The 12,775-nt window shown below is 37.9% G+C and overlaps 1 protein-coding gene across 1 annotated transcript in view; it reads right to left on the bottom strand.

Annotated features, from left to right (window-relative positions):
* The window catches only part of ATP10D (ATPase phospholipid transporting 10D (putative)), a 103,999-nt gene that overhangs the window by 51,563 nt on the left and 39,661 nt on the right, over positions 1-12,775 (bottom strand). The window contains exons 4-8 of the mRNA XM_080796926.1: positions 11,640-11,844; positions 9,444-9,529; positions 1,205-1,311; positions 788-919; positions 43-170 (exon numbers count right to left, since the gene is read on the bottom strand). Coding sequence (XP_080653052.1) covers positions 43-170; positions 788-919; positions 1,205-1,311; positions 9,444-9,529; positions 11,640-11,844 — 658 coding nt within the window. The remainder of the gene's footprint in view (positions 1-42; positions 171-787; positions 920-1,204; positions 1,312-9,443; positions 9,530-11,639; positions 11,845-12,775) is intronic.

Below are 12,775 nucleotides of genomic sequence, written 5' to 3'. Positions count from 1 at the left end.
ACAAAGATCTTAAAATTCTATGATGACCACAACAGAAATTACCTGTAACAAAATGATCATGGTCCAAAACATATAGAATCCTGCCAACACTGGTGATATGACATGTCCGTCAGGCTCAGGGATATTAAAAAACATTATGTTTTCGTATCTACTCAACCAGATTCCATGACCTTTCAAAAAACACACAGACATGAAAAGGATGGTACATACGTATTATGTAAATATAGAACTTCATTCCTAAAGAGGAATAAGAGTATTTATTTTGGGTGAACACCAATTGCTTATTTCTGAAAACAAAATGGAAAGCAAAAGGCTCCACATTCTCCTGTCTCAGTCTCTCTTCAAATCTCTTCCCAGGTCCCTTTCCTACTGTGGCCATGTGTAATTGGCTATAATCAACATTAATGCCTTTCAGATCACAGAATGAGAAAGATAAAGATGTGAGGGAAACTATTATTGGCAAATAAAAATCTCCTTTGCAGAAGTCAAATATTCATAAATATTTTGAAAATAAAATACTTTTTTTTTTTTTTTTTTTTTTTTTAAATTTATTTGACAGAGAGAAATCAGAGCTAGGCAGAGAGGCAGACAGAGAGAGGGGGGGAAGCAGGCTCCCTGCTGAGCAGAGAGCCCGATGTGGGGCTCGATCCCAGGACCCCGAGATCATGACCCGAGCCGAAGGCAGAGGCTTAAACCACTGAGCCACCCAGGTGCCCGAAAATAAAATACTTTTAAATAAAGATCTTGCTGAAAAGAGGTCAGTATACAAAAATTTTATTTTACCTACCCAATGCACCAGTTAAACACATCACAACCAAAAGCAGGACACACCAGAGGACATCTGTATTTGCTCTTCTTTCTAATTTGCTGCGCTTATACCTTGGGCCACTGTTGTTCAGCATTGCTTTGGTTTCATGGCCTACACAGGTTAACATGTCAGAAAATATGCAAATTAAAGCCAGATAGCAAGTATCATGTTTTTAAGTCTCTGTGACAGATAATTTAATAAAGAGTAGTTGCATAATACATTTTGCTAACTTAGTTTGCTTTTGTGATCCATTTAGAAAAACAAAGACCAAGGATTAAGCTTATCAAGACAAAATTTCCTTTCTGCGTTTGTAGACTGCATTCTGAATAAACGGGAAATGTTAACTTGAAGAAAAACACAGAGGAGACAACTGTGAAAATGAGGAGTGTCACTAACCTGCATAAACTACAATGCCCGCCACGGCCTCTGTGTTTCTAATGGTGCATCCTCTAAGTAGTAAATTTTCTTTACTGAGACCCACACGTTCTTTGTTGGAATGTTCTCTATAAGAGAGCACAGAGATTCATTTTTACATAGTAAAACTGGGGGGGGGGGGATAAATAACAAACATGGGGATGCAAAATTAAAATCATGGATTTTGAGTTTTCTTGATTGGAAGTATTCAGTCAAGCAGTTCACAAGAAAGGTTTCAAATCTCTGGGCCATTTGTTTTTGTTATTTTGCTTTGGCTCAGAGAAAGATGCAAAAAGTTTCAATTACCATTGTTTTCTATTATTCACCGATTGTCAACTTTTACAAAAACTCAGAAATATTCCAAATAAGGAACTATTACTCAAGTACAAACTGTATTTCAGGTAACTTAGTAACAGACAAGGGAAAAGTTCTTGATAGGATTAGGAAATTACCATTTTCGACCCGGACGGAATCAAGGATTGTTCTAGGCCATGGTAACCTGTGGCTGCTAAAATCATTAGGTGACAGACTGATGAGGAATTTTTTTTTTTTTAAAGATTTTATTTATTTATTTGTCAGAGAGAGAGAGAGAGAGAGAGAGAGAGCACAGGCAGACACAGTGGCAGAGGGAGAAGCAGGCTCCCTGCGGAGCAAGGAGCCCGATGCAGGACTCAATCCCAGGACGCTGGGACCATGACCTGAGCCGAAGGCAGCCGCCCAACCAACTGAGCCACCCAGGCGTCCCTGATGAGGAATTTTATAATGAAAGGATAAGGTAGATAACACCAGTCTTAACAGAACTACCAATGAGACAAGGGACATTACAGGCCTCCAGATGGTATGGAACAGATGTCTCCAAAGGGTCCTAATCAAGCCTCTGTAACAGAAAATCAACCTAGAGTCTGTGGCATCAAGAGATCTGTGAAGACTTTGAAATTGTATGCAATACTTCCTGCGTGCATGTATATGTGTATATCTACGTCTATCTCTGTAGAAATAGAAACTATTTCCTTCATCAGACTTGAAAGTGCCCCTGGAGCCCTCTTATGCTGTTGGTGGGAATGCAAATTGGTGCAGCCATTTTGGAAAACAGTGTGGAGATTCCTTGAGAAATTTTAAAAATAGAGCTATCCTATGACCCTTCAATTGCACTACTGGGTATTTACACCAAAGATACAGATATAGTGGAAAGAAGGGCCATCTGTACCCCAATGTTCATAGCATCAATAGCCACAGTCACCAAACTGTGGAAAGAGCCAAGATGCCCTTCAACAGACGAATGGATAAAAAGGATATATCCATATATACAATGGAGTATTAAGCCTCCGTCAGAAAGGATGAATACCCAACTTTTGTATCAACATGGATGGGACTGGAAGAGAGTATGCTGAGTGAAATAAGTCAAGCAGAGAGAGTCAATTATCATATGGTTTCACTTATTTGTGGAGCATAAGGAATAACACGGAGGACATTGGAAGAAGGAGAGGAGAAGAGAGTTGGGGGAAATTGAGGGGAAGATGAACCACAGAGACTGTGAACTCTGAGAAACTAACTAAGGGTTTGGGAGGGGAAGGAGGTGGGGGGTTGGGTGAGCCTGGTGGTAGGTATTAAGAAGGGCACGTGTTGCATGGAGCACTGGGTGTGGTGCATAAACAATGAATCTTGGAACACCGAAAAAATAAAATTAAATTAAAAAAAAAAAGGAAAGAAAGAAAGTACCCCTGGACAGTTTACAGGAAGTCAGAGGGCCAGAAAATGTTCACCACCACCACAAGGATGCAGTCTGCCAAATCTAAGTGCAGTAAACCGTAGGTGAAATGACCTGGCTTATTCAACAAATGGATGGCAAGGGGGCACAGGGAGAAGCAGGGAGGACTCAACTCAGGAAGAAGACAAGCAGTCCAGTCTAGAAAGGGGTACGTTCTACAAGCTAACTGGCCTAATTTCTTGGGAGGCAAAATCTAGAGACATGTCAACCAAATGAAACGGGCAGACCTTGTTCTGATCCTGGTTAGGATATCTAACAAAAAATGTTGATATCTAGGATATCAATAAAAAATTCTTTTGAGATAACTGGGAAAGTCTGAACAAAAACTAAGTATTAAATGATAACAAGAAATTGTTCTTTATTTAGTTAGGTGTGATAATGATGTTATGGCTCTGGTCCTTTACTGCTATGTTTTCATAGTGAAGTATTTACAGTGAAATGCAAATAGGGAAGAAATAGGAAGATAATTAAAACAAAGTTGGCAGAATTATGAAATAGTTAAAACTGGGTCAGAGCCTGTGGGTGTTCATTATATTTTTCTTCTGGCTTTTGCATGCTTGAAGTGTTCTGCAATAAACAATTTAAAAATTATCAAAGTAATTAGTTGATTAAGTTACAATAATGGCAAAAATACAGAGAAAAATAACTGGAAAATTTTTTTTAAATACGCAAAAAGTAATGTATTTCACTTATTTTGAAAATGCCCTCTTAATTTCAGCATTAAAATCAGACTGTTTTCTAAGCAATATACTTCAGTCAGTAAATTGTTCCTTTTTTCTTACATACAGGAAAATTGTTATCTGGAATTACAGGAAAAAGGAAATAACTCTTCAAAGAAGGTTTCATACCACAAAGAAAATCGATTTGTCCCTTCACTCCTGTAAGTTGTAAACATCTTATTCTAAGAGATGTTTACATTCCTTTGTGTATGTAGTTTTATGTACAAACAGACAACCTCAGAGTCATAGTCAGGGTCGGTAGTATCCTTGGGCTTAATTTAATTCTACTTCCTGGTTTAACAGATGAAGAATTTAAGTCCCAACATTCACATTTCCATGTGGTATTCCCAGGCAAGGACCACACAATCCTCATCAATCTAGGAATCATTATCCCCAGAACCTTTAAGGAACTGATTTAACATACACAAGCATTTCCAAAGTTTCTCAGTAAGATTTTAGATTTTTTAGCCCTGGGATCTTTATTTTTCACCATTACATCACTCTAGGTTACTGTCATTAGATCAAAGCCCGACTCCTATCCTAACTGTGTCTGCCCAGCATTAAACAGGTCCTGCCCTTGATAGGTATATATTTGGCACTTAGGATGTGGGACCTTTGGACTCTATATGAAGCACGGACTGTCCACATAGAGCTCTCATCCACTGAAGAGGCTAGGTTACATCTGCCACATGCCCAGCACTCCCACTCAGATGCTGGGGACAGAAAACCACACACAGTCTTGGTTCCTGGGGTCTAAGGGGAGGTGATCGATAGAGAAATATGTAAATGTAATACTATTATTATAGATACTATGACAGAAATCTGATATTCAGTACGTACTGTGTGCACAGATAGGGAGAATGTCAGTTCTGCCTGGAAGTAAGACTAGAAAAGTCTCCATATGAAAGTGAGCTTGAGCATCTCAGTTTTGGTTGATTTTAGAAAACAGACCACAGAGCAGGTAAGGGATAAGAAGCTAGTCTGGTAGATAAAAATAATTCCACATAAAATCATTGTATCTACCTGGGCTGGCTCATTCAATGCTTCCCTGCAAGTTGCAGAAGCCAGCTCTCAATAGAGGCGTTAACAGAGCCGACCCAGGGAAGCCCAGTCACTGAGGGAGGGAGAGGAAGCAGGCAGCCATCTTTTGGATGTGGATTCCAAGAGGAAGGCAATTCCAGGCTAATCAGAAAGTAAGGCACCACACCTGAAGCAGACTGATGTCAGAGGAGCCCATCACGAATGGGAAAACCAAAGAGCAGGCAAACACGACATCAGGGAATCTGGAGGCAAGTGATAACTGGAAAGTCAGGAGGTTACTGGGGCCCTAGAACTAGGTAAGGGCTCTGTGGCAAGACTGAGTACCCACAACAGCAAATGATGTTCCAATGTGTCTTATAAGAAAAAAATCATGTCCGACATGGGTGAAGCAAGAGGCTGAAAAGGTAGACCAGGACTCGTTTCAGAAATTTGGTTAAGGTGCTCACTCACTCATCTGCTTCCCATCACTATAAATTAGCTTCTATTTTTAAGAAATTATATAAATCAAATCATATAGTATATATTCTTTTCCACCTGGCTTCTTTCACTGATGAGCGTGATATTCTGAGATGCACTCATGTTGCGTGTATCACCAGTGTATTCCTTTTTGCTGAGTAGTATTACATGGTATGGATATCCAATTCGTTTATCCATACACCTGCTGATGGGCATTTGGGTTGTTTCTAGTTCTGGACTCTCACAAATAAAGCTGCTATGAATATTTGTGTGCAGGTTTTTGTATGAAGAAATGTTTTATTTTCTCTTAGCTAACTCCCTAGGAGTGGAATGGCCAGATCGTACAGTGGGCATATGTTTAACTTTTTAAGAAACTTCCAAATTGTTTTTTAAAGTGGCTGTACTTTATATGGTCCCACAAGTGGTATATGGGTGTTCTGGATCCTCTACATTGTCACCCGTGCTTCTATACTTGGGTCTTTTTAACTGTAGCAGTTGTAGTCTTGTGGTTTTAACATGTATCTTTTCACATAGCTATTTGTCATCTACGTACCTTTTCTAGTGAAGTATCTGTTCAAATTTTTTTTAACCATTTAAAAGACTGTAGTGTTTGTTTTCTGATTACTTCGTTTTGAGATGTCTTTACATATTCTGAACACAAGTCCTACATCTGATGCACGCATTACGAATATTCTCCTCCAGTCTGTGATTTATCTTTTCATCCACTTAACAGAGTCATTAAAGAGAAAACGGTTTTAATTTTGATGAAGTTCTTTTTCATATTTTTTGTCCTTTTCTAGATTGCGCTTTCGGTCTTGTATCCAAAAAATCTTTGCTTAACCTAAGGTTTCAAAGATTCCCCTTATGTCTCCTCTTTGTGTAAGCAGTTTCTGATCTTAGGGTTACATTTAACCATAGGCTCCATTTTTGGTTAAGTTTTTTACACAGTGAGAGGTAGGGCTTGAAGTTTATTTGTTATAATGTGGACATCCAATTGTTACAGCATCATTTGTTGAAAACAGTAATCTTTCTTTACTAAATTGCTTGTGTACGTTTGTCAAAGGCATATTAATGGATAACAAAAACCAGTTGCCTGTAAATGTATGGATCAATTTCTGGACTCTATACTCTTCCAATGTCTTCTGATCTACTGGTCTGTCTTATGTCAAAATGACACTAACTTGATTATTGTACCTTCATAAGAAGACTTGAAATCAGGTGGTGTTAGCCCTCCCACTCTGTTCTTCTTTTCAAAGTTGTTTTAAGTTAACATAGGTCCTTTGCATCCCCATATAAATTTTCAGAATAAACTTGTCGATTTCTTTTTTCTTTTCTTAAAGATTTTATTTATTTATTTGACAGACAGAGATCACAAGTAGGCAGAGAGAAAGGGGGAAGCAGCCTCCCCGCGGGGCAGAAAGCCCGACACGGGCCTCGATCCCAGGACCCCGGGATCATGACCTGAGCTGAAGGCAGAGGCTTTAACCCACTGAGCCACCCAGGCGCCCCTTGTCAATTTCTTTTATTTTTACTTCTATTTTTTATGTGATGTTAGTCACCATATAGCACTTCATTAGTTCCCGAAGTAGTGCTCCACAATTCATCGTTTACATACAACACCCAGGGCTCCTTGTAATCCGTGCCCACCCTAATACCCATCTCGGCTAAACCATCCCCCCCCACCTTTCTCCCCTCTGAAACCCTCAGTTTGTTTCCCAGGGTCCACAGTCCCTCATGATTCAACTTCTCCTCTGGTTCCCCCCCTTCATTTTTCCCTTCCTAATGTCCTCCATGCTATTCCTTATGTTCCACATATAAGTGAAACTATATAATTGGCTTTCTCTGCTTAATTTATTTCATTTTGCATAATCCCCTCCAGTTCCATCCATGTCCATGCAAATGGTGGGTATTCGTCCTTTCTGATGGCTGAGTAATATTCCATTGTATATATGAACCACATCTTTATCCAAGCATCTGTTGAAGGGCATCTTGGCTCCTTCCATGGTTTGCCTATTGTGGACATTGCTGCTATGAACATTAGGGTGCACGTGCCCCTTTTCATTACATCTGTATCCTTGGGGTAAATACCCAGTAGTGCAATTGCTGGGTCATAGGGCAACTCATTTTTATCTTTTTGAGGAACCTCGATACTGTTCTCCAAAGTGGCTGCATCAACTTGCATTCCCACCAACAACAGGGTTCCCCTTTCTCTACATCCTCTCCAACATTTGTTGTTCCCTGCCTTGTTAACTTTTGCCATTGTAGCTGGTGTAAGGTGGTATCTTAATGTGGTTTTGATTTGAATTTCCCTGATGTTGAACAATTTTTCATGTGTCTGTTAGCCATTTGTATATTTTCTTTGGAGAAGTGTCGGTTCATGTCTTTTGCCCTTCTTTAAAAAAAAAAACCCAAAAAACACCCCAAAACCATGCTGGGCTTTTGATTGGGATTACATTGAATCTACAGATCAATTTGGAAACAAACTGACACCCTAAGAATATTGAGTCTTTCAACCCATGAACAACATATATCTTTCCAACTATTTAGGTCTTTAATTTCTCCCAGCAATGTTCCATGGTTTTGAGGGTGCAGGTCTTTCACATCTTTTGTCAGAATTATCCTTGGGTATTTCATTTTTTCTGATGCTATTATAAGTTGTATTTTGAAAAATTTCAATATATGGTTGTTTATTGCTAATACACAGAAATACAATTGATTTCTATATATTGATGTTTCCTACAACACTGTTAAATTCACTTATTTTTTTAAATATTTTATTTATTTATTTGATAGAGATCACAAGCAGGCAGAGAGGCAGGCGGTGGGGGGGGGAAGCAGGCTCCCTGCTGAGCAGAGAGCCCAATGCGGGGCTCGATCCCAGGACCCTGGGATCATGACCTGAGCGGAAGGCAGACGCTTAACCCACTGAGCCACCCAGGTGCCCCTAAATTCACTTATTAAATTCTTATACATTTTATCAGATTTTCCACAAAGAACATAAAACCATCTATAAATAAAAGACAGTTTTACTTCTTTCTTATTTGATAGCTTTTATTGCCTTTCCTTGCCTGACTGCACCAGCTTGAACCAGCAGTGCAATCTTGAATAAAAGTGGTAAGAGTAAATATCCATGTCTTCCTCCTGATCTAAGGGGAAATGCATTTAAAAGCCTCTAGTCTTGCACCATTAAGAATGACTCTAACTGTAGGTTCTTCATAGATGCCTTTATCAGGTTGAGAAAGTTCCTTTCTATTTCCAGTTTGCAAGAACGGAAGTTAGATTTTGTCAAACGCTTTGTCTACATCTATGAGATAATCAGAAAGATGGTCATTCTTTTTCAATTTGTTAATTATGGCTTATTAATATGGTAGATTACATCACATGATTTTCTAATATTAAATCAACCCTGCATTTTTGGGATAGGTCCCACTGGGTAACGATGTGTTATCCTTTTGACATTGTTGGATTCGATTTGCTATAATTTTGTGCAGAATTTCTACATCGATGTTCATGCAGAATACTGATCTTTCTTTAAATGTCTTTGTCTGCTTTGGTATCAGGATAACTCTGGTGCTGGACATTTTCTCTACCATTTTCTCTTAAGATCACCACTATGAAGCAGGTCTAATTGTCTCCTCTTAAATTGTTTCCTCTCAGGAAACTGAAGCTTGAAAAGAGTAAATAACTTGGTTCAAGGCATAAAGCACTTAAGTAGCCAAAGCATGCTAAAATTAGGTAAGACCTCAAATTCTAGCATGCAAGGGACATACATGCCACAAGATGTCTTCAACATGAACACTGTTGTGACTTCCCATACTTTTTCTTACACATGTTCCAAACCCTTGGCTAACTTATGCCAACCAGAAATATCCACCTGGTACTCTAATTCTGCAGGAGGACACCATCCTGTCACCTAGATTGCCAGTTCTTTCCAGACACCTCCTTCCAAACACCATGTCTTGGGCTTACTACAGAGAGAGTGGAAAACATTCTCACACTAGTGACAGAGACTTTACAATTATTTTAAGAACAAGATTTTGTTACCGTTTTTAAATCATACATAAGTAAATATTTAACGAAATGATTAAGATAAAGTTAAATTAATAGATGGCTAAACACATGGCCTTTGGTGATTTAACTTGGATATACAGACACAAAAATTTTACTGAGTTAATTAAATATAATTGCAATACACAATTTCACTCACACCAAGGAGGGTAAGTCATGTATCACTCACAGATAGCCTCGGAATCTGTTGAGGTCATTGTTTGGACTTTCACATTCTATCTTACTGGAGAATTTCTCTGGATCAACTTCAGAGTCCTAAAAAAAAAAAGATAAGTAACTATTTATACATGTAAAATCACAACACAAGAAGAATTCAATGTCAAAAAGATGACATTTTTATGTATACCACTTCACTTACATTAACCATATATGTGAACATTCTGAGCACATACACATTTAATCCCAGAAAATTTTATTTAAAAATTTAAAAATAAGCCAGACATCAGCGTCTTACAAAATTGATATTTAAGTGTTTAATCCTCCCACCAGCTCTTTAAGATAAAACTAATTCATTCTTGCCACAAAATTTATGTCACGAATTACCCAAATGAAGAAAATACAGGCATAATCACAAATGACTGAGTGGGACTTGGGCCAGTCCCAGAATATTCATAAGCATCTACCGGTAATGAGAAGGTCTGAATCATACACTGGAATCCATGAAGGACTCTGCAAAGGAGACCTTCTAGTCCTACAGCAAACACTCTGTTACATAGAAAGCACTGAAAAGCTGAAGATACTCTGTTGTTATTCTTTAATCATGCAGGAAGTGTCTGAGATTAAGCATATAAATGAACATTCTGAGCGCATAAGCATTTAATCCCAGCATACTTTATTCAAAAATTTAAAAATAACCTGGACAACAGCACCTCACAAAATTCTCTAATGGACTGAATGATAATTTTAGAAGGCTTGATAAAACCAGTGAGCAAATAAGCAAAGTGTGTTTCTAGAACACAGGCATGGATTCGCAAAGAATAAGCCATGGGAACTTTATCTCATTTCCTTGTTTTTCTATGAAATGTTTGCCTAATAAAACAAATACTATTGATATAGCTTGTAATATATTAACATATCACAGCAAATGTATGAAAAATCTGAGTTATATAATCATATGATTTGATTTGTTAATCAGTTTTTGAGTTCTTCTGATCTACTACAATCTCAATTATGTACCTTAAATACATTAATTTCTTCTTTAAACTCCCATGAGGTAGGTGTTATAGTTAGGTCTAATTAACAGATAAAGACAGAGCGGCACAAAGAACAACAATAATTTGCTATAGGTTTCCACACAAGGCAGTGTTTAGAAACAGGACTGAAAACTAGGTCATGGGATTCCAGAGCACTGACCCTGAACTGAACCCAGCTGACCCCTAACTGAATCCAAAGAGTGATGATTAATCAACAGACGTCACCCTCAAAGCTGGTACTTAGTGGTATACAAGAGAATCTCCAATTGTGTAAGATTTTTGCCAATGTTTTAGTTACATAAATGCTCACAAAAGTAACAATGACAAGCTGAGAGGCATATCAATCACAGGATCTAAATTAAATCCAGACACAGAGACATGGCCCGGTGTTCCATCAGAGTATGAAATTTACTGAAGACCAGGGCATTTATGCAGCTAAAACACTTTTTAGTTTACTAGACGAAGGAAACCGGACTTAACAGTTGAGTTTCAAAAAGATCATTAAATTTTAAAATAATACCTCATCTCAAGTGTTTCCAGAGAAAGGGAAAGGAAACTGGCATGTAAGCACTATCCATGCATGACATTTTTATGTATATTACTTCATTTGTCTCTCACAGCAAAGCTATGAGGCAGACATCATTATTTCTATTTTAAGATAAGCTGATACATTAAACAAGTGACTCGCCCAAGGTCACACAGTAATTAAACAGCAGAGCAGGAATTCATTCAAACTCATGTTAACATAACTTTCAAGTTCTTGTTTCCCTCACCACAGCAGGATTTAGAAAGGTCTAGAAGCTCTGTGGCACGAGAAGCTACACAAATCTCAAAAGGTCCAGGTATAGTCACAATTACAGATTTTAGGAACAGAAGGTGATTATTTCCACTGCAAAATAATTCTCCAAATTGCAAAATAATTCCGTTTCCTTTAATTCAGTTCCAAAAGTTATAAAGATATACGACTGCCAGACTAAAATATGTGAACTTCAAAGTCATTATATTCTATTATCTATAAAACACTTCCACAGATAGCTGGAAATGGATTAAGTCCTCTGGGATTCTATTTTGTAATTGTAAACATGAATTTAAAAATTTCTTTATATGTACCCGTGAAAATCTTCTGAAAAGAAAAATGTTAATAAGTCACCAGCTGAGAACACATTATTTACCTGCTCTGCATATCCCCGAACCACCTGCCTCTGTTTTAAATTGCTCTCTCCATCAAGCCCAGAAGTCTCAATGTGACAGATTCCATCTGGATCGGTAGAAAAAAGTAAGACCATGTCTGCAGGAATAACCTCATTACAGGAAAGGCGAATAAAGTCCCCAACAGCAACATCTTTCCAGCATTGGTCGACATATTTTTTCTCTTTCCTAACATCGGGGGAGACAAAAGTGTAAAGAGGATATGAAGACAGAAACATATGTAATCCTATTTTTTAAGTTTTGTGTATAATTTAAAGCATGGTTAAAGAATTAGGGTGAATTTTAATCCACTAAATGTTAAAAGGGAAGCCAGAGAAAACCTAAATTCCAGAATTTGCTTCACCTGAATATTTAGTTATTGAGCTAATGAAACCTATTTCTCAGCTCTTTTGTCCCATGAGATTTTGAATTATTATGCTGTTTGAGTGTAACTGGAATAAAATGACAATCTGCTGGGTTAATTCACATATATCTCAACTCCTGGGCGCTCGCTCTTCTTGCAGGTATCAAGGATCCAGAAATGCACGAGACACATCTACTCTCAGAGCGCTTCCTCTCTGTCTGGTAGGATGAATTAAACAAAACACCAAAGAAGTAAAATTAAAACAAAATGAATAAAATACTCGACATTTTAAAAATCATTATACTACTGTGAACACCTCTAATTATGACTTAATAGGACTACTGGTAAAACAGTCCTGAGCCTGCCGCAGCGGGTCGCTAGAAAGAAGGATGGAAAACATTAACCCTTTTCGAAAGCGTAGTTTTCCCCCATATATATTCAATTTTAAAGGAAAGATACATCATTCGAGGTTGTCTTGCTTTAAATACCCTGCTCTATGTTAAAGTTTTTGCCATACTTCTATGCCTTTTCATACTAGCCTGCCTGAATTGTGCTTCAGAAAGCATTTTCCTTAGAGTAGAACGAGGAAATCTGTATCACAGAATATCGTATCAACGAGTTAAACAGCATTTCATATATAATGTCACCAACCAATATTAGGAAGGTTGTCCCATTCCCCTACTGCCTACCAAATAACCATAAAGAACTGGTATTTATCACAAAAAGACACTTATTTCAAAAGTAAAGATTTAGTTC

This window comes from Martes martes (genome assembly GCF_963455335.1).
Source record: "Martes martes genome assembly, chromosome: 2".
NCBI classification, from domain to species: domain Eukaryota; kingdom Metazoa; phylum Chordata; class Mammalia; order Carnivora; family Mustelidae; genus Martes; species Martes martes.
This window is presented reverse-complemented; position numbering and strand designations above follow the sequence as displayed.